The sequence below is a fragment of the Spermophilus citellus genome (assembly GCF_964194105.1).
Source record: "Spermophilus citellus genome assembly, chromosome: 7".
NCBI classification, from domain to species: domain Eukaryota; kingdom Metazoa; phylum Chordata; class Mammalia; order Rodentia; family Sciuridae; genus Spermophilus; species Spermophilus citellus.
Window position 1 is genome coordinate 82439152 of NC_138188.1, and position 20936 is coordinate 82460087.

A 20936-nucleotide genomic window follows, 5' to 3' on the forward strand; every position below is an offset into this window, starting at 1 on the left:
AAATGAAACTGAATCCCCTCCTCTCGCCATGCACAAAAGTTAACTCAAAGTGGATCAAGGAGCTTGATATCAAATCAGAGACTCTGCGTCTGATAGAAGAAAAAATTGGCTCCGATCTATATATTGTGGGGTTGTGGGGTCGGGCTCCAAATTCCTTAATAGGACACCCATAGCACAAGAGTTAATAACAAGAATCAACAAATGGGACTTACTTAAACTGAAAAGTTTTTTCTCAGCAAGAGAAACAATAAGAGAGGTAAATAGGGAGCCTACATCATGAGAACAAATTTTTACTCCTCCCACTTCACATAGAGCCCTAATATCCAGAGTATACAGAGAACTCAAAAAATTAAACAATAAGATAACAAATTACCCAATCAACAAATGGGCCAAGGACCTGAACAGACACTTCTCAGAGGAGGACATACAATCAATCAACAAGTACATGAAAAAATGCTCACCATCTCTAGCAGTCAGAGAAATGCAAATCAAAACCACCCTAAGATACCATCTCACTCCAGTAAGATTGGCAGCCATTAGGAAGTCAAACAACAACAAGTGCTGGTGAGGATGTGGGGAAAAGGGTACTCTTGTACATTGCTGGTGGGACTGCAAACTGGTGCGGCCAATTTGGAAAACAGTATGGAGATTCCTGGGAAAGCTGGTAATGGAACCACCATTTGACCCAGCTATTGCCCTTCTCGGACTATTCCCTGAAGACCTTAAAAGAGTGTACTACAGGGATACTACCACATCGATGTTCATAGCAGCACAATTCACAATAGCTAGACTGTGGAACCAACCCAGATGCCCTTCAGTAGATCAATGGATAAAAAAAAAAAAAAAAAATGTGGCATTTATACACCATGGAGTATTACGCAGTGCTGGCACGGACTCCCCCCGGCCCCCAGGGCTTGGATCCAGCCCTGGTTTCTTGTTGTGCACGTCAAAGAGGCCAGCTCACAAGGCCTTGAAGGAGCTCACAAGGCCTTGAAGGATTTGTGGTGTCTGTTTTCATATTATTCAGCCTATGATGGTCATGTGGGAACGTCCTGACCTGCTTGGGTCTGATAAGGCTCCTGGTTGAAGGCTCATTATGAGTCGACATGAATCACCTGTTTTCCCCTCCTCCTTAATCCTGCCTACTAGTGACTTTCCATTCTATCTGAAAGAAATATATAAGTATGAGCTGAGATAATAAAGTCAGATTCCCCCTGGATGAAGGACCTCAGACTCCTGTGTCTTTTTTAATCCCGACGTCTCCTGCCGGACTCGGTCCCATTCGCCGGACGCGGCAGATTGGAGGTCCACACCGAGATCGGAAAGCGGAGGTAAGCGGACGGGACTCACCTTCCATAAGAGAAGGGGGAGAATTGGAGACCTTCCATAAGAGAAGGGGAAAAGAGACCTTCCATAAGAGAAGGGGAAAAGGGGTGCGCACCATGGGTAACTCAGCAGCTAAAGTTCGTCTGGCCAACGAACTCAGAGAGCTGTTGAACACACAAGGAACAGGAATAAAAACAAAAACTGCAACAGAATTCGTTGAAGTTATTGCCCAGGCATGTCCTTGGTTTCTGACAGGGGGATTTCTTAATAACAATGATTGGGATCAGGTCAGATGTGATTTACAAAGATTGTTAAGGGATCAAGGTCCGGAAAGTATCCCAATCGCCACTTTCTCTTTATGGAGACTGGTTAAGGATGCTTTTTTAACTGATAAAGTGAAGATTAAGGAGCAGCTTGCTGAATGCGAACAAGTCCTTAACCAGGTCCAGGAAGAGCAAATGGCAGAGTCCTTACCCCTTTCCCATTATTCTTTCACATCTCCTTCTTCATTCTTAGATCCACCCTAGCTGCTCTCAACCCTGCCTTCTCATCTTCCCCCTCCCTAATAGGCCCACAAAAAAGTCTTAACTGACCTTCTCCAAAATATTCACCATGGCTTATTTTAGGATTTTCAGCAAAAGAATCTCTACAAAAGAGTTCAATGTAGATAAATTTCCTATTTTCATGTTGCCCTGTTTTATTTGGCTACTGTCTGAAAAAAAAAAAAAAAAAAAAGATCAGCACTCCAGGCGCTAGACACTCCCTTACATTGAGATTCCTGGGAAAGCTGGGAATGGAACCACCATTTGACCCTGCTATTGCCCTTCTCAGACTATTCCCTGAAGACCTTAAAAGAGCATGCTACAGGGATACTGCCACATCGATGTTCATAGCAGCACAATTCACAATAGCTAGACTGTGGAACCAACCCAGATGCCCTTCAATAGATGAATGGATAAAAAAAATGTGGCGTTTATACAGCATGGAATATTACGCAGCACTAAAAAATGACAAAATCATGGAATTTGCAGGGAAATGGATGGCACTAGAGCAGATTATGCTTAGTGAAGCTAGCCAATCCCTAAAAAACAAATACCAAATGTCTTCTTTGATATAATGAGAGCAACTAAGAACAGAGCAGGGAGGAAGAGCAGGAAGAAAAGATTAACATTAAACAGAGACATGAGGTGGGAGGGAAAGGGAGAGAAAAGGGAAATTGCATAGAAATGGAGGGAGACCCTCATTGTTATACAAAATTACATATAAGAGGTTGTGAGGGGAATGGGAAAATAAACAAGGAGAGAAATGAATTACAGTAGAGGGGGTAGAGAGAGAAGATGGGAGGGGAGGGGAGGGGGGATAGTAGAGGATAGCAAAGGTAGCAGAATACAACAGTTACTAATATGGCATTATGTAAAAATTTGGATGTGTAACCAATATGATTCTGCAATCTGTATTTGGGGTAAAAATGGGAGTTCATAACCCACTTGAATCTAATGTATGAAATATGATATGTCAAGAGCTTTGTAATGTAAAAAAAAAAACAGAAAAGAGGAATGGTTTTAATAATCTTTCCAAAGGTTGAATTTACAGAATCATTCAATCAACAAACATTTTCAGAAGCGAGTAGGATATTGACACAAATGACTATCTCTATTCCCCAGAAGTGCAAAAGTTTGTCAAAAGTTACAGGCAAGGTATTAATGTGAATGCAGTAATATGTGATAGATGAAGGCTCAGAGTAAGCACATTGGATCTAGCTGAAGAATGAGAATCAAAGAAACTTGCCTAAAGGAAACTAAATTAAGCAGAGTTTGAAAGATGAGTAAAAGTTAGCTTGGTTAGAAAGATGAGGAAAGGGTTATTTCCTTAGCAGGCAAAGCAAGTAGGAAGAAGCTACAGAGATGTACTACAGGTTTAAATTGTGTACAGACCTGCAACCATTTTCTTATTATGGAAACATAGCTTGTTTGAATTTTGTGAGATGTGGCCCAAAAGATTGACAAGCAAGAGATTCTTTTAAAACAAAAATTAATATGCTGATTATATAATGAATTCTTACACTTCCTCTTTAAAGAAAACACATAAATATGGGGTAAAAATATGAACACCTCATTTCTATAAAAGCAAATAAAATGATCAATAAAAGTAAGTAAATATATTTTATTTCACTAGTAGCCAGTAATATGGAAATTTTAAAAATTACATAATTTTTACCTAGTTAGTAAAAAATTGAAGAGATTGATATTATATCAGTGAGCACATGGGGAAATAGACGTACTTACAGTTCACTATTGGTAGGAGTATAAATAAATATAAACTTAGTAAACTATTTGAAAGTATCTGTTATATTTTTAAAGGCATATGTTGTTTAATCTGAAACTCTACATCTGTATAACTATTTCAGATATACATGTGATAACCTAAATATCCATTAGGAAGGAAATTGTTAGATAAATTACTGCATATCTCTACTGTCATGGAGTTAAAAAGAAAGAGGTAGATTAATATCATGAAGGCACTCTCAAACGTATAATCAAGTTTAAATGTAAAAAGAAAGTTAAATTTAATATAAAGAGTATAATCTCATTTACTTTAAAAATTCACAAACATACTTATTTTTATCTCTCTATTTATGAACAAGAAAAAGATATGAAAACATCCGAGAGGGCACACATCAAAATAATAACTGTAGGGGGCTGGGATTAGCTGGATGATGAAAAGGAATTTTCATTGTTCTAAATTGTTAAAATTTTAATAACAATAGTTTGTGCTGTGCATTGCAGTGTGAGCATTATTCTTAAATCAGTGGGGAGTTTTTGAAAGGTTTTAAACAGGGAAATCACATAAGCACACTACACTTTAGGAATATCTTTCTGCCAGCTGAATATAAGAATGATTGAAGGGAAATTAAACTGAAGACAGGGAAGTCAATAAAAAATGATAGCAATGAACCAGAGTGAAAAATAGAGGGAGGCGTAAATAAGGCTAGATAATTTTAGTTAAGAGAGAAAGAAGAATATGACTATAAAAGATATTTACTGCATAGAATTCACTGGACACCACCCCCTGGGATTAGAAAACCATTGTGAAAGAGGAATCTAAATTTAGCAATTGGCTCACTGGTCAAGTCCATTTACTGAGATGAGCACGCAGGTTCTATATAGGGGGAGTTGGGAGGATTATAAAAAGTATGATTCTCAGACCCTTGCTATTCTGAGAGATTTGGGAGAATAGAGAAAACTCTCACAAAGAGATAGCTATTTTCTGTGAAAACTTTATTTTTTCCTTGAAAAAAAAAGTGTTGATTTCTTTATATAAAGGGCCAACAACCAATGAGATTCATCTAAATATACTAGATTTATATAAATTTTCAAGAAATTTCTAGATTCCACAGTAAATAAAAATTTTGTTGGTAGTTTTTCCCTTGAGTGGTTCAGTTACAGAGGTACATCTGCCTTACAAGTGTCTGATCATCATACAGAGAGTATCAGTCTCATCTGCTATGTACCCTTCCCATATTCTTTCCACCCAGAGTTCACCACTAGCCTGACCAATAACATTCTGTGGGAACCCCAACTTTAGGGAATGTTTTCTGTTAGATTGTTCCAAGTGTATATTGACATGTAAGTCTTGACAAGCTTGTATTCTTTGGGTCAGCAATATTTTTTTTTTTTTGCCCTGAAGTTGATTTCACAGTTATTGAACTTAAATGGAAACAGAATTCAATTCAGGCAGGTAACATTTAAGCTTTTCTAAGTTCCAACCATACCATCTTTATATATACCATCTTTATATATACACTTTGTTTTACTGTTGGAAGATAAAAATAAAACCTCATCCGAGTGTTAAAACCATGAATTAAAATGAAATTAGTGGGACAGGATGTTTCATTTAGTCATTGGAATTCATCCTTGTCAAAAATAAAGTGATAAAATTCTATAAATGGGAAAAATAAAATTAAATAATGGTAAAAATCAAAAATTCATTTAATTAGTCATCTGTTTTCAAGTGCTAAGGATACAGTGAACAAGATCACCTGAAGTTTATGGAAATTACAGTCTAGTGTGGAGTTGTGATAGTGAGGGATATGAAGACCTGGGGTGGTTCTTTTTACTCAACAGCTGTCCTCTGAACACTTTCCAGATGGTTGCTTAAGCTGTACACTTGAAGGAGGAAGAGGGACACAAAGTCGCATTTTCTTCTTTTCAGAACACTTACCAACTTAATCACTGCTCATCTGGATATACAAGGAAGATGGGAAAAAAAGTCTGGTCTTTATTCTGGTAAATCACAATGACAGCTTAAAATCAGCCATTCCAAAAAGATGAAGAAGGGACGTGATATTGAAGGGCCACTTTCCATCTCTGCTATGAAGTCAGATCATGATCAGAAAATAAAGAACTTTGTCTATCATCAAGTATTCATTAAGATTGTTCCTTTTGTGGGAAGAGCAACATGAGCTTTAGAGGAAATACATATTTCTTAAAATTGGTTTCAGACTGGATATTTTCAAATAGTAGAGATTATTTGTAAGGGTATCCCCACTATCCCCATAAGATATACATTATAAATCAAAGAAAAAAACCCAAGGAAATAAATCATTTTATACCATGTAAAATTAAACTTTTGAAAATACCTTTTACATTTGTTCACTCTGTGGGAGGATGTTGAAAGCTTTAAACACATGAATTCACACATAAACATACAACTTTATGCAACCACTTTTTGAATCTATATACATAATTAACCACCAAATCTATCTACTCTTTTTTATTTCTTGATAAGCCTCTTCCACTAAACAGTTTTTATCTTTGCCAAAAAATATTTTCTATAAATACAGTTTGCTAGATTGTAGGCAAATCTATACTTAAGACAAGCTCTCTGGGATGCCCTCCAAACTGAAGAGTTTGTGATTAGTGTTAAGCTATGATATTGTCACTTGCTTTTTGCTTTCCTGAAAATATCTCATCTCCTTAGTCACTGTCACTCGGTGCTATGAAGATGTGATCTGAAAAGCAGGTTTAAATGAGACTTTCTAATTAGGTCACGCTCATTTATATATCTTCTATTCTGTACCCAGGTTACCCCAGAGTTATGTGCACTCAATTAAAGAACATTTCATTTGAGATCTATATGCCTTTGCGTATGAATGGGTAACTCTCAATAATTGAGTTTGCTCCAACTGCTCATTCAGCAGAGGTGAATTATGTCTTCTAGGGCACTGGAGTACCATTTAGTAAATTACCTTATCTAGCACACTGAATTTGCTTCACTTGGATGAACCACTGCTTTACAGGGAGCAGTTTTATCTCCCCAGTTCTCTACTGGCCCAACCTTATTGATGCTACAGGGTGATACAGCATTTACCCACAGCCTCAAACAATAGACCTTCATGATGATCTGCTCCCTTTGAGAGCATGCATGTCAGTATATAAAGAGTAAATGAGAGAGCTGATTATTCAGATTTTTTATAAATCAAATAGAAAAAAGTGCATCACTATTCTCTAAACTGCAAAAATTAACCTGAAACTATAAAGTGAAAATAAACTTTGAAACTGTTAAAATTAGTGATACGTTCCCATCATATAGTAAAATGATCAGGCCCCTTTAAGATATCAGTAAGCAAGCATCTTTTTTAAACCTTAATACAACAATATGTACATAAAATGAGCCCATTTAAATAGCAATAAAATTGAATATAATACATAGAATGCTATAAGTTTCATTTTTCACTTTTAAATATAAATGTTCTTTTAATCTTAACTCAGTCCTGTTTTCTTTGATATTAAAACTTCAGACATTTATTGGTTCCTCTTTTGAAAACTAACATCCAGAGCATAAAACAGTTTCTGTGGTGCCATAATTTGTTAAATAATGCTTTGCAAGTGGCTGAGTGCCCAAAGAGCCCATGCAGAAATAAAATGCAGGCAAAGTGCTTTCAAGTGTTTTCCTCTGCACGTAGATCATGCCAGAAGCTGCCGTTTCTCTCCCTCTGTCACTATTTCCAAGGAACATTTCAGAAAACTACCCAAATTTACCTCCAAGCCAATGTTTAAAATGTAATAAAAAGCATGCAAGTTAAGTGAACCAGTAATCTAATGATACAGAGTCTGAAATTGTCTTGGGACAGCTCTGAAGAATACATCAGTAGGGACATTTTCAACTGGGAACAATACTGGCTAGCTCCTTTTCTCTCAATTTTTTTTCTCCATAAAATCCCTGGACCTCCTTTAACAATATTCTCATGGAACAGGATATACTTGGACTCTCATTCTGAAATCACTCTAATGTCCTTTCAAGGATAGCCTAATGGCAAACAAAGTTGAAAATGGAGACACAGCAAGAGGCTGGGAGATGGTGAGTGGAGATATTATTTCAGGCAGTCTCGACATGCCCGGTTAAAGTAGCTTAAGAAGAATAAAAATCAGGCCTCTTTCTGTCTGTTTCCATTTTCTCCTTTATTATCAGGAATGAGTGTTGCCTCAGATCATATCTGAAAGTTAAATTAATATAGGCCTCAATGGTATCAAGCTTAAAAAAAGGAATAGCTTCAATAAAAAGTTAAAAATGCACTAAACTGTGTAACACCTTATTCTTTTCAAGCCCATTTCACATTTATGATCTTATTTTAAAATACAGCCCAACACACCATTATTGCTTTTCTTGAAGGCTATATTTGGCGTGGGATAGCAGATACATCTGAATAGTTAGGCCCACAGGGAATGAGGGCTGAGTCAGTCTCTCCCTTCACAGAATAGCATTTTTAGCTCTGTGCCTCATTTTTTCTCTCATGCTAAGAGACCTGCTAGCTCCGATTTCAAAATGTTCTCTCCCTCTGTTCCTTCAATCCCATAAATGGGAAGACACGTATGAAAAAGCTCACAGAGACGCAGGAGAGTAAGTATATGTGTTAAAGCCCCCTGTGTGATTATGTCCCTTATGTCCATCTACCTGGGAATGAAAGAACACGTGAGCTGCTTGTGTGGCTTGACATGTCAACGTTTCAGGAGTGTAATAATATTTTGTCTAACTCCCTAAGCCAGTTGCATGAATTTCTCATTTCACCTTTAGAAGTTGACATCAAACCATCAGTAACATTGTCACAAATAAAGAAAACATGGACACACTTTATAATTCCCATTTTTAAAAGTAATCTGTGCAATTGATGCCTATAAGCAATATGCCTTGCCAGCTTCTGTTATAAATACAAAAATTAGAAGTATTTTCAAAGAATATACAGTAAGACTAGTCATGAACAGAAATAAGCACACTACAATGAAAACTGTATTACTTCCAAATGAAAGAGGGAAAAGAAAGAGTTAAGAAAGGCAGGTAATGAGGCCTTACTTGTCTGACCATTTTGTACCAGGAAATTTATAAACACTATCTTAAATAATTGTCCTGAATTATTTAAATGTACAATTTTCAACACAATACCAAGATGGAAACTGAGGCTTAGGGAGTTTAAATGACTGTGCAAGGTCATGCAGCAGGCTTTGAAACTAAATTCCTTTGCCTTCAGAATCCTTGTTCTTCCCACTGTAGCTTTACTGCAGGGGGAAATGATTCCAAGTGGCAAAACTGAGAGCCTCTTAGAAGAGATGGCATTTGAAAAGGGTATTTAGAATAAGTCAGAAAAAGATGGGATATTCTTACTTTGTGCTAGATGCTGTGAGCGACATATTCAAATAACAATGAATCTTCTAGTATGTTTGCAGAAAAAAAGTGAAAGATTTTTATGTTCTTATGTTTGGGTTTCTCCTCAACCTAGTTCCAAATAACGGACATTTTCAAATTATTTAAATAAGCAATAACATAATCTGAAGTGGAAGGACTCAGAGAGGTGTCCACTAAAGTATATACGCCTTGCAGAGATGCAGGTGAGAGCACAGGAACAAATTCCTCATGCTTTCCTTTAGCAGAGATTTTTTGACCTGAAGAGTGGACTTGTCTTGTCCTTGCTGCCACCACACCACCAATATTACCACCCTGGTGACAACCCCAGTCACACATTTATCATGTCAGAGTAACTGTAAAGTCACAGTAAGGAGTAGCTTAGTTGCATTCTCTGTGGATGGTTCTCTATTATATTTAAAATTGTGTTGCCTCATACTTTTAAAGATTAATCAAATGTTCAGTATGGTAATAATTAAACTATACAGATGAGTGCCATTCTGACCTGAAAAGCTAGTAACACTTTGAAAGGAATCTGAATCTTTCAGTCTTATATGAGAAATGTTGGTATATATTAACACATTTGCTTGTAGATAGTGCAACCTAAGATGTTGTTATATCTGAGTAAAATTAAATTCAGAACATTATCTTTTAAACTTTGTATACTTGAGAGCAACAATGCAACGTAACATTAGGATACATAGGAGCAATAAATGACCAGTCTGGTCTGTAGGCACCTTTGAAAAGTTACAAGGAGGCCAATGCAGCCTGCATCTTGACCTCTTTTTGCTGTGTGCTGAATGTGCAAACCTGGCAGATATACCCACAGTTCATAAATATTAAGTACCTAGCCAGTGTTGGCTATGAAGCTAAATAGGTCTAGTGCTCAAACATGTTGATAAATGCCGCTTAACAACTCCTTAGCTGACTCTTGGCACCTGAAGTGTAAAAGTACTTTTTAAGGAACATATTGTTTAAAAGTGTAAACCTAGAAAAGAACATGGGTAGGAAGGATTCCATTGAACAAAGTGGCTTGGATGGTGGCTCAGTTAGAAGGACATGCTTTTTAAGTTCAATTCACCTCCTTTTTCTTCTTAGATAAAAGAACTTTAATTTTTTAGCCTGTCCTTGTTTCCTTAACATTGGCTCTTCATAAGTGTTTAAAGTAGGAAGTCATAATTCTTAATGAATTTTAATAATTATACACACATTTTGGAGGATATTTGTATTACCAGAGTATACATGGTTTTGAAAGCTCAGTCTGTTATTTGTACAAAGTCAAACTGCCTTTGAGGTATTTGTATAAAGATAATATTAATTCAACTTGATAAATATTGCATTGAGCTCCTACCGTGCACAAGCTCTATGCTTGAGCATGAAAAGAAGACTCAGACATATGCAATTCCTCCCTGTTCTCCAGGGTTCATAGCCTGGTGGGAAAGAGAGTGTATACACCAGAGTCACCAGCCAGGCCTACAAGCTAAAGTTGCCCAAGAGGTGTGCATTATTTGATTTCTATGTTTTAAAAACATTTGCATTCACTGTCTTCAGTCAGAAGTTTTACCCTTCAGCTCAACTGAATGCATGTCACCAACTTCGTATTTATTGTATCTGGCAGGCCCGAAAACACATTTGAATTCGGTGCCATTAAATTGAAAAATAAATACTGTATCTGGGATCTCTATTGTATCTCTATTGTAGTATCTAAGGTGATAGGGAGGCACACAGGAGGGAGCAGAGAGAATTCTCTCTAGGGATGTCAGTCACATTTTGATGCAGGAGTTAATGTCAGCCAAGACCAAAGGGCCTTCTAGAAAAAGGGAATATGATAGAGGCATGGAGACATGGAATGGCAGGACCAGTTTATGAAATTAAGGAGAAAGAAAAAGAAGAAAAAATATATTCCTTTATCTTATTGAACAATTACTGTTGCCACTAATACACTAATACACATGAAATTCACAGCAAACCAACATGTTTCTTATTATTAGCTCCTATCTGTCTAAGATGAATCAGTTAGGGATGGCATTTCCATTAGTAGATCTCATATTTATTTAGGACATTATTTGGTAATTAGTTTTTTATATCCCACTGAATATGAACATAGTTAAACTACTGGACATAGTCCCTATGTGGGGAAAATATAAGCAAAATTCAAAAAGCAAATTGAACAAAAATCATGCCTTTAGAGCTTAAAGGAAATTTAGGGAAGTTTTAGTGCAACTCCATAATCTTACAAGGGAGGAAATTTAAGCATTTAAAATATTCACTTTTAAAAATAAAAAAAAAACTATTCTAAATGTATATTAAAACTTATTTTTCAGAATAAGCTTCTTAATCAACTTAAAAATTTTGATTCTCCTTGTTAATGCTTTGACTTTTGAAAATAGCACCTATTATTTTATATATATTCTACAAATGTTAAATTATAAACATTATTCAAGAAAAGCTAAAAATTTATTTTAAAGGCACTAAAGAAACAACTCATAAAAATCTAGCCATAAAACTGCCCTTTTTGCTTCAATACTTTCATTATGACCTATTGAACAATAATTAGATGAGAAATCTATAAAATTCATATTGCAGTGACATGAACTATTAAAGAAGTCAAAAGCAAAACAATTAATTTCACAAGATCTTTAATTGTATTTGGTGCTGAAGAATCTGGACTAAGGTTAGTTAGGAAAGTAAAGAAGAAAACACTAAATTAATTGTAGGGGTATTTCTATTTATAAGAATTTATAAAATGGACAAAATTCTAGAGTATATCTTTGCCTTTCCTGAAAAAATGGTCACATCAAAAATTATTTGATTTCATATTTTTTGGTATGATAAATGTATGTCATAAGTAAAGAAAAATGTTTCAATAAACATTTACTGAATAAATGAATAAGTCAATGAATGAATAAAAATATGAATGAATGAATGAGTTATTCATAGTTAAGTTTTCACATTCAATAAAAAATAGCTGTTTTCAAGCCAAAAAAGGTAACTATTGGCCTAGGAAGCAATTGGGTGAATACTTCCTTAAATTCCAGCAAGATAGCAGCCTACAAAAGAATTGGTCACATTTTATTTAATTATATATTTTTAAATTTAGTTTAATTATATATATAATTATATTATTTTATTTAATTATATATGCATATATACAATTAAATAAAGTGACCAATTTTAATATATTTATATAATATATTTAATCATATATATATATATATGATCACACACATATATATACATATATACACATATGTGTATGTATATATGATTTTGGAGGATATATATATGTATCTTCACTTATTCAAATTGTATTTATTGGAAACTCCCTCTGTACAACTTTTGATCATAGTGATATGATCCCTGTTTAAGGAGATAAAGTTGGACTCCCTGCTGGCCTACAGCAAATCACAATGAAACAGTAATATTTTCTATACAGGTCAAGCAGATTAATCTTTTCTAACATACATGCTACTCACTAAAGAGAGCCAAAATAAATCTCCATGGAGTACTAGATGCACTCTTCCTAGGCTTTACCTTAAAATGGCTATTCTTATTTTTGTGGGTCTTTCTTTCTGGTGATGTAAACTTAGTGATTCTTCCATCTCATCGACCATCACAGAAAACTAAGTAGCAATAGCTCAAACTTAATGGGTTTGTGGTTTCCTTTCTTTATTTCTGTTAGTGTAGGAGAGAACATATGATGCTAAAAATTATTGTAACCGAGAAATAGAAGTTAGAGACATGTTGAAAACCTCAGTTACATGAAGAATGAGGAAAGCCCATGTTTGACAAAGAAAGGGCAAATGAAAGTGTCTTGGTAGAGAATCCTTCAAGGTTCAGGAGTAATGAGTCCTCAAGAAGAGCAGCCCTGTGTGCAGCGTTTGGTCAAACAAACTATTTTATCTTTGCACTTTGCAGTTCTGCTTCTCTGAAGCACCATGGCTAATGCAAAACAGTTTCAGAATGGCTTCTGTGTGCAGATTCCAGAACTCAGTGCTGTATACTTGAGGATGAAGAAGGGATCTTTCAGCCTACATCTTGGGAGCAAATCTTTACCCTCATACATCAGATACAGCACTAATCTCTAAGGTATATATAGAACTAAAAAAAAAACAAATAAATAACCCAATCAATAAATGGACCAAGGACCTGAACAGACACTTCTCAGAAGAAGATATACAATTAATCAACAAATATATGAAAAAAATGTTCATCATCGCTAGCAACTAGATAAATGCAAATAAAAACTACTCCAAGATTTCATCTCACTCCAGTCAGAATGGCGGTATTATGAATACAAATAACAATAATTGTTGGCGAGGATGTGGGGAAAAAGGCACACTCATACATTGCTGGTGGGACTCCAAATTGATGTAGCCAATATGGAAAGCAGTATGGAGATTTCTTGGAAAATTGGGAATGGAACCACAATTTGACCCAGCTATCCCTCTCCTCGGTCTATACTCAAAGGACTTTTAAAAAGCATACTACAGAGACATTCCACATCAATGTTTATAGCAGCACAATTCACAATAGCTAAACTATGTAATCAACCTAAATGTCATTCAATAGATAAATGGATAAAAAAAGTGCCATATATACACAATGGAATATTACTCAGCAATAAAAGAGAATAAAATCATGGCACTTGCAGGTAAATGGATGCAATTAGAGAAGATAATGCTAAGTGAAGTTAGCCAATTCCAAAAAACCAAATGCCAAATGTTTTCTCTGATATAACGAGGCTGATTCATAGTGGAATGGGGGAAGGGAGCATGGGTGTAATAGACAAACTCTAGATAGGGCAGAAGGGTGGGAGGGGAAGGGAGGGGTATGGGGTTAAAAATAATGGTGGATGGTGGAATGTAATGGACATTATTATCCAAAGTACACATATGAAGACACAAATTGGTGTGAATATACTTTTTATACAACCAGAGATATGAAAAAAAATAGAGAAGGGATCTCTCCTCTCAATGCATTTAGATTTAGTGTTTAGCTCTCCAAGTCTTGGGTCACACCCCCATCAGTAAATATTTTTGAGTCAAATTTGTCTACTACATAGATATTTATGTATAAGTCATATGTATGTACTACTTTATTGAATTTGTTGCATTTTGTGTTTAATATAAAACATGTAAAATATAAAAGAATAAAAAAATTTTGAAATAATCTCATGTTAATAGTATAAAATTTTAAAATTTACAGTCTGATTTTAAGTTCAATTTATTTCAAAACTTGATTTCAAATAATGTCTATACTATATACAGGCAGATAGTATAATGTTAATAGTATAAAATTTTAAAATTTACAGTCTGATTTTAAGTTCAATTTATTTCAAAACTTGATTTCAAATAATGTCTATACTATATACAGGCAGATCATACGTAAAATGCTAAATATTTATGGCCAGATGTGTTATGATACAAATGGAATTCTTAACTTTTAATACTATTTCCAAGGTTTTTTGTGGCCCTTCTTTTGACATCTGATTAGATCATTCTTGCTTTTCATAATCTACTTGATGAAGAATTCATTTTAAGAGTTGAAGAGATGGATATTCCATGTTCTCTTTGCTCACTTGTCCTTTATTATTTATTTTCTAATATATATCCAAGATTGAGAACTACTATGTAAGGAGCAAGGTGGTCTTCTAGGATCCCTGTCTTGGAACAGGTAAAATCAAGGCCTTGCTCTAATTGTTCAAGTCCTTGAAATAAATTATTTACTTTATCCATTTTTTAGCCTTTTTTTGTCACTGTTTTATTGGTTGAACAAGTCATCTCCAAAATTGTCTCATTACATACCTCTAACAATAAAAAATGTTTGAGCACCCTTCTCAGGAGGTATTGCAATTACATTTTAGTTATAATTTATTTGTAAGAACTATTATTGATAATATATATATAGTATATATACATATATATACAAAAATACACAAAAAACAATGCTAAAGGATAAGATAAAGAATAAAAGTATAATTTCTAGTATTTTCTTTCTACTATTCATCTTCTATGTACTCTACTGCTCTACTTACCACCCCAATTTTGAAAACTCTGGTATAAAGTAAACCGACAGCTGAACAATCTATAATAGAGGAGAACCAAACATAGTAATGAGCAAATTAATCTTCTTACAGCACCTCAAACATCTCTCTCTCTCTCTCTCTCTCTCTCTGTATATATAAAAGTATATATATATATATATATATATATATAAATTTTTAATTAGTTTAATTAGTTATATATAATAGCAGAATGTACTTTGATACATCATATATAATAGAGTATAATGTCTCATTCTTCTGGTTGTACATGGTGTAGAATAGTTATATATATATGAAGAGAGAGAGCGTAATAATGTCTGATTCATTCTATTATTCTTCTTACCCCCATACCTCCTGCCTTCCCTTTACTCCCCTCTACCTAAAGTAATTCTACTCTTCCCTAGCACCCTCCACCCATTGTCATCCAGCCTTTATTTTTTGAGGATTGGATTATTTTACATATATTTTAGTTGTAGATGAACACAACACCTTTGTTTTATTTATACATTTTTATGTGGTACTGAGGATTGAGCCCAGTGTCTCACGGGTGCTAGTTAAGTGCTCAACCACTGAGGTACAACATCAGCCCTATGTTTATGTTTTAAGTTTTCAATTCTAAATTTTATCTAATTAAATCATTGTTTCCATTGGATACACATAGATCATAATTGTTACTTGCAACAAAGCAACATAATGAAAAACAATGTGAAGGAGCCATATCTCAGAAATTCCTATTGCGGAGATATTGCCCTTGTTATTAAACTTTTGGCATCCATGTTCAATTATTGATATATCTTCTTCAGAGAAGGGATTTCCTCTATTAGGGGTTTGTGTGGATATGTGGAGGGAAGGAGTTAGAAAATTTCACCTATTTTTATCTCTATTTCGAACCTAAAGAGGCTTCTCTTTACAAAAAAAACCCCTGTTGGATTGTATTTATGATAATTTGCTTTTGCTTTCTTTTCACAAACAGCCCCAGGAAGTAGGATCACTTATCATTTTTATTTGTCAAATGAGGAAATTGAGGCACAAAGGGTTTGAGGTCATAGTTTATTACCTTTTACATGAATTCTTAGTGTTGCCTAATTTCCAATATAGATTTATTTCAGATTGCTCTAATAACAAATGCAAAATGGGATTTTGTTTCTTAGAGTTTATGTCAAATATATTTTAACTATTTGAAGCTGGTTACCCTGAAGGCCAACTCATTATCAAATACAATATCTCAGTAATCAGAATCCTTTAATTGATTAAGTCAGATGTCAGAATACAAACATTGTCAACTTCTGCTTTTTTTTCACACCCTAGTCTCATTAAGTGACCAATTAATAGCAGCTATTTTTAAAAATCATTCATTACTCTTGTACATACTTCTCAGTCGGTGCTACTAGCTTTTGGAGAAAGAATTCTCATTTTGCAGCAAGTACATCACATCTTGCAATACCTTCAGCCCTCCATGTACTAAACGCTAGTAATGCCTTTTCCAGGTCATAATTTTATGATGCTCTAGGTTGAAGGTAATACCAAAGTTGAGAACCACTGTACCACTGAAGGACTCAAGACCACAAACTAGACACTCAAGTATTGAGTTCATAAATCAACTTAATAAATACTTAATGAGTATAAATAAAAACAAAATACCCATGGAAAGTGACATTTCTCTGGCTAAACTTTATAGATATTGCTTCTTCTTTAGCTTCAATATAGTTGATTGATAAATTCCATAATTCTTTTAAAAAATAATAATCCAGTCATAGAGGGTCAGCAACTTGAGCAATTGGAAAGACCAGACCTAAATTATTTCACACCAAATCCTTAAGCTTAATTTCTTATAGATGAAGCGATAAGGAAATTCCAACCAAAAAGAATTTCAGTTTTTCCTAAATGAATTGTGAAAACTTAGAGCTGTAGTGCTTCATGCTTTTTCTATTGACATGACTGACCTTAAGAAGAAAAATGACAAGGGATTATTCTCACATAATACAATATCTCAGCTGAATATGTATTCTTGTACAGCAGTTTTTCTGGTTTTTTTTTCATCTGTAAAAAAAAAAATGAGAGCTCCTGATGGAAGACACACCACAATAAATGAAAGACCTTTCTAGCCATGGTAAAGAAGCATAACAAAGCCATTATGAATGATGCAGCAAGTTGAGGAAAGGGAAAGCTGCTATTAAACACGACAGGCTGTCACAACCGCAGAAACAGTAATCAGTGTAATCATAGCAATAAAATAATGTTTGTATTCAGTTCCTTTCAAGGAGCTAAAATAATGGCATCTTTTCTAAGTTGGAAGTTTTTGATAACGTTAGCAAAAATAGCAAAAACATAAAAATCTCTAAATGTGTAGCATATTAACAATATTTGGAGTTACTGTTCTACATACTTTTGTTGTTTTTCTTTAAACTTCCTTTAAGATTATTTTTATCCTTCCTTCTTTGTTCTGCATGACCAAATTATTCTTTTTCTTTATGATAATATTTCTTTCTTTCTTTCTTTCTTTCTTTCTTTCTTTCTTTCTTTCTTTCTTCCTTTCTTTCTTTCTTTTTTCTTTTTGTTTGAACTCAGGGATACTTTACTACAGAGCCACATCCCCAGCCCATTTTTATTTATTTATTTATTTTTATTTAGAGATGTGGTCTTGCTAAGTTACTAGGGTCTTGCTGAATTGGTAAAGCTGGCCTTGAAATTGGGATGGGATTCTCCTGCTCAGCCTCCTGAGCCTCTGTGATTACAGGCATGTGCCACTGTACCCAGCTAAGATAATATTCTTGAAACCAGCTCCCTAATTACTTGATTTTAATAAATCAAATATCAGATAAAATGGAATTTTTTATTTTTTCAGAGCATATAATTAAAATCTGCATGTCTTGTAATTATTTTCCCTATTATAACAATAGCATTTCTATTGTAATCTTATGCATGCCATATAAATGTATGATAAGCTTACCTCCATCAGATACTCAGCAAAAGCCTTCAATGGTTATAAAGTTTTCCCAGACAATGATGAAACATCACAATGTGGAAAATGCCTTATATGGGAGACACTGCACACCAGTTTTTGTATTCTGTGATAAATATTCTACACAGTCACAGGGAGAACTAAGTTCCACTGTTTCTTCAAAGTTACCTCAGAGAACCTTCTGGCCTACCCCTTGGTGCTTTCACTACTTCTCTTAATGTTGAAGGGTTTCTAGCTCTGCCTGATAGGACCAGTTTACTATGAAATGTATGTCTACAGTATGTCATTTTCTGTCTATGCTTTCTTTAATACAGTGTATAATATATGGTCACCACCTATTAAAATGTACAAACGTTGCCCTTTTATACAAATAACCTCCGAAGATCCAACAGATTCTGGCTTTTCTTTATCAAAGACTTTCTCTATAGAAGAAAGAGTGTGGTCTACTTGGTCCCCTTAGTTCTGACCTAAGTTCAAAGATGCTCCAATACTAACTTATTTTGTACAGAAAATTTTGGTTGAGAAACAGAGTAGTGTCTTCAACAAACCCAGGATTTGCTAAATCTCACCCCAGCATACAATCTGTGATGGTGCTCAGCCCAATGGGCATTTCTGAGGGCCCAGGTGAGATAGATGCCTTCCAATCATCAGTGTAATTTGCTTTTAGGGTCCTATTGTGATTGTACCTTAGATTGGCCATCTCCATTATCAGTGCTGTCCTTTCACTGATATCACATATATATTTGATTTACTTCCGAGTGATTTCAACACCTTTCAACTCATTGAGATGACAAATGATAATGTTATTATTTCAAAATGCAGTATTTCTAACTCATATTCAAAGGATATCATAATCTTTCAAATAGGAAATGGTTCGCTGTTCATTTTCACTCTATAGTGGAGTTTGATCCTGTTGTTTGTCAGTAATGTGACATCACTTCCCGTGTCCAGGCCTCAGTTGTTCATTTGTATAATGAGGGTATTGGATGATCTCTAAAGTTCTTTTTAGCTCTAATATTCTTTTATTCCATGTTACATCATATAATTTTATGGATAAATTTCAAAACAGTTCACTATTTTTTTCACCTCACATAGCCCTCCTAAAAATGAAAAAGCATACGGTTCTACCTTTGCAAACTCTGATGTCTTGTCCCTAACAGAAAACAAACTAAGAATTGTGCGTGTTGATTGTCTTATTCTTGTTTCAAAAACATGTGTGATTACCATATGAATAAAACTGCTTCTCATTTTAGGCACTAATACTGATACACCTAAAGCAAAACACTGTTAATTTTGAAACAGCATAGATCACAGATTCCATCGTGGCTGTTTTCTGCATGTTTATAACTCATATGAGCATAAATTCTGCAATTAAACAATATAAATGACTGACATTTGTGTCTACCTGGCCATTCTGTAGCATGACTTTCCATTCTAAATGTAGATTTAAAAATTTAACTTATCATTCTGATGCTAAATTTCTAAACCCTGTTTAATTGTAATAAGAGCTTTGTTTCCAAGAAACTAAGCTATTTTTAAATTTATGAGTAAGAAATATGCATTACATTTCTTTAATTTCATAGCTTCTTTATAATGTTTGATGTCTTTGTTGATTTTAGGTTTTATTTCAAGTGAATTATCAACCACTTTTTATATAGTTGACTTTGACTAATGCCAATTTTTATCTCTTAAAAGGATCCTTCCCGGCCATTGGGGTGGAGGCGTTTTGCCCCAGCTTCCTGAGGGCAGGATTTTTAAATAGCATCCAGGCCCCGCATCCAGTGCCAGGGGGAGGATCTTTGCCCCCCAGGATTCCTGCTGGTAGGTATTTCAGGTGAAGTTTCTGCCACTGTGTATAGCACTAGGACTGTGCTAACAGGTGATAAACCTGCAATACAAAAATTAGTGTTTCTAAAATATGATGTAGAGAAGAAATGCAATTGTCTCTTTATAATGTACCAACTATGCTTACAGTACCTAGTACTGTGAAAATAAAGAAAGTGGAAAGAGAATATGGACCTCAAATATCTGACCAGCCTAGCATTGTCTTTGGGGGAAAGTTTTGTTTTCATAAATAAGAAGTAGAATTCAGATCATTAATCTATAACTCAAGAATGAAACAGGGGGACTGGGGCTGGGGCTGGGGCTTAGTGGTAGAGCACTCGCCTGGCATGCGTGAGGCAATGGGTTCTACCCTCAGTATCACATAAATCTAAAATAAAAGATATTGTGTCCATCTAAAACTAAAAAGTAAATATTAAAAAAGAAGAATGAAACAAGGATGGATTTAAGCCACTTGGCCAACTGGAATTGACCAGAAAAGAATTAAAGGATTAAATGTTCTTGACAGAAAGAGTCATTCCATATTTGTGTGAGTTTATAGAGATTTAATTAAGGTTGCATTTCACTAAAGAAAAATAATTTGAAGAAAGGCCAGAACATAGCAAATTTGGAAGAATTTTTTGAGAAAGTAAATTAAGGTTCAGTTCTCTCTAAAAATAGTATTCTAGTAAAGCCACAAAGCAAAATATAGGATATTAAGCATTTTTAAATACAATTTCATTGTTTAGCAAAATACTTTGTGGGTTATCTACAGTATAACTATTATCAAAAATTGTTTTTTCCTGTCATTTAATAAAATACCCAGCTGCCTTCTCTCATTGTTTCTGAATGATGCAGATCTACTATATGTTTTATGTATCTTCATAAGACAAAATAGATTGATTCTTCAGGTTTTTATCATAATTCTTGTGTTTTATCATAATTAATATTACAAATTCTGGTAATGACCTCAGTATATTCAAGAGGGCTAGAATGTGATTAAAAACATCTGGTATTGTTGCAAAGTATTGGTGGGGAAAATCTATAAACTGAGAGCTCAGAATTAACTAATATAAAAGGCAGTTTTCATAAAAATATAATTAA

At 34.5% G+C, this 20936-nt stretch overlaps 1 protein-coding gene across 1 annotated transcript in view; it reads left to right on the forward strand.

Moving 5' to 3' along the window:
* The window catches only part of EPHA6 (EPH receptor A6), a gene marked incomplete at both ends in the record, with an annotated part of 842065 nt that overhangs the window by 677195 nt on the left and 143934 nt on the right, over nt 1-20936 (forward strand). Inside the window, 1 exon segment of the mRNA XM_081301897.1 lies at nt 19707-19836. Within this exon segment, the coding sequence (XP_081158023.1) occupies nt 19707-19836 (130 nt within the window).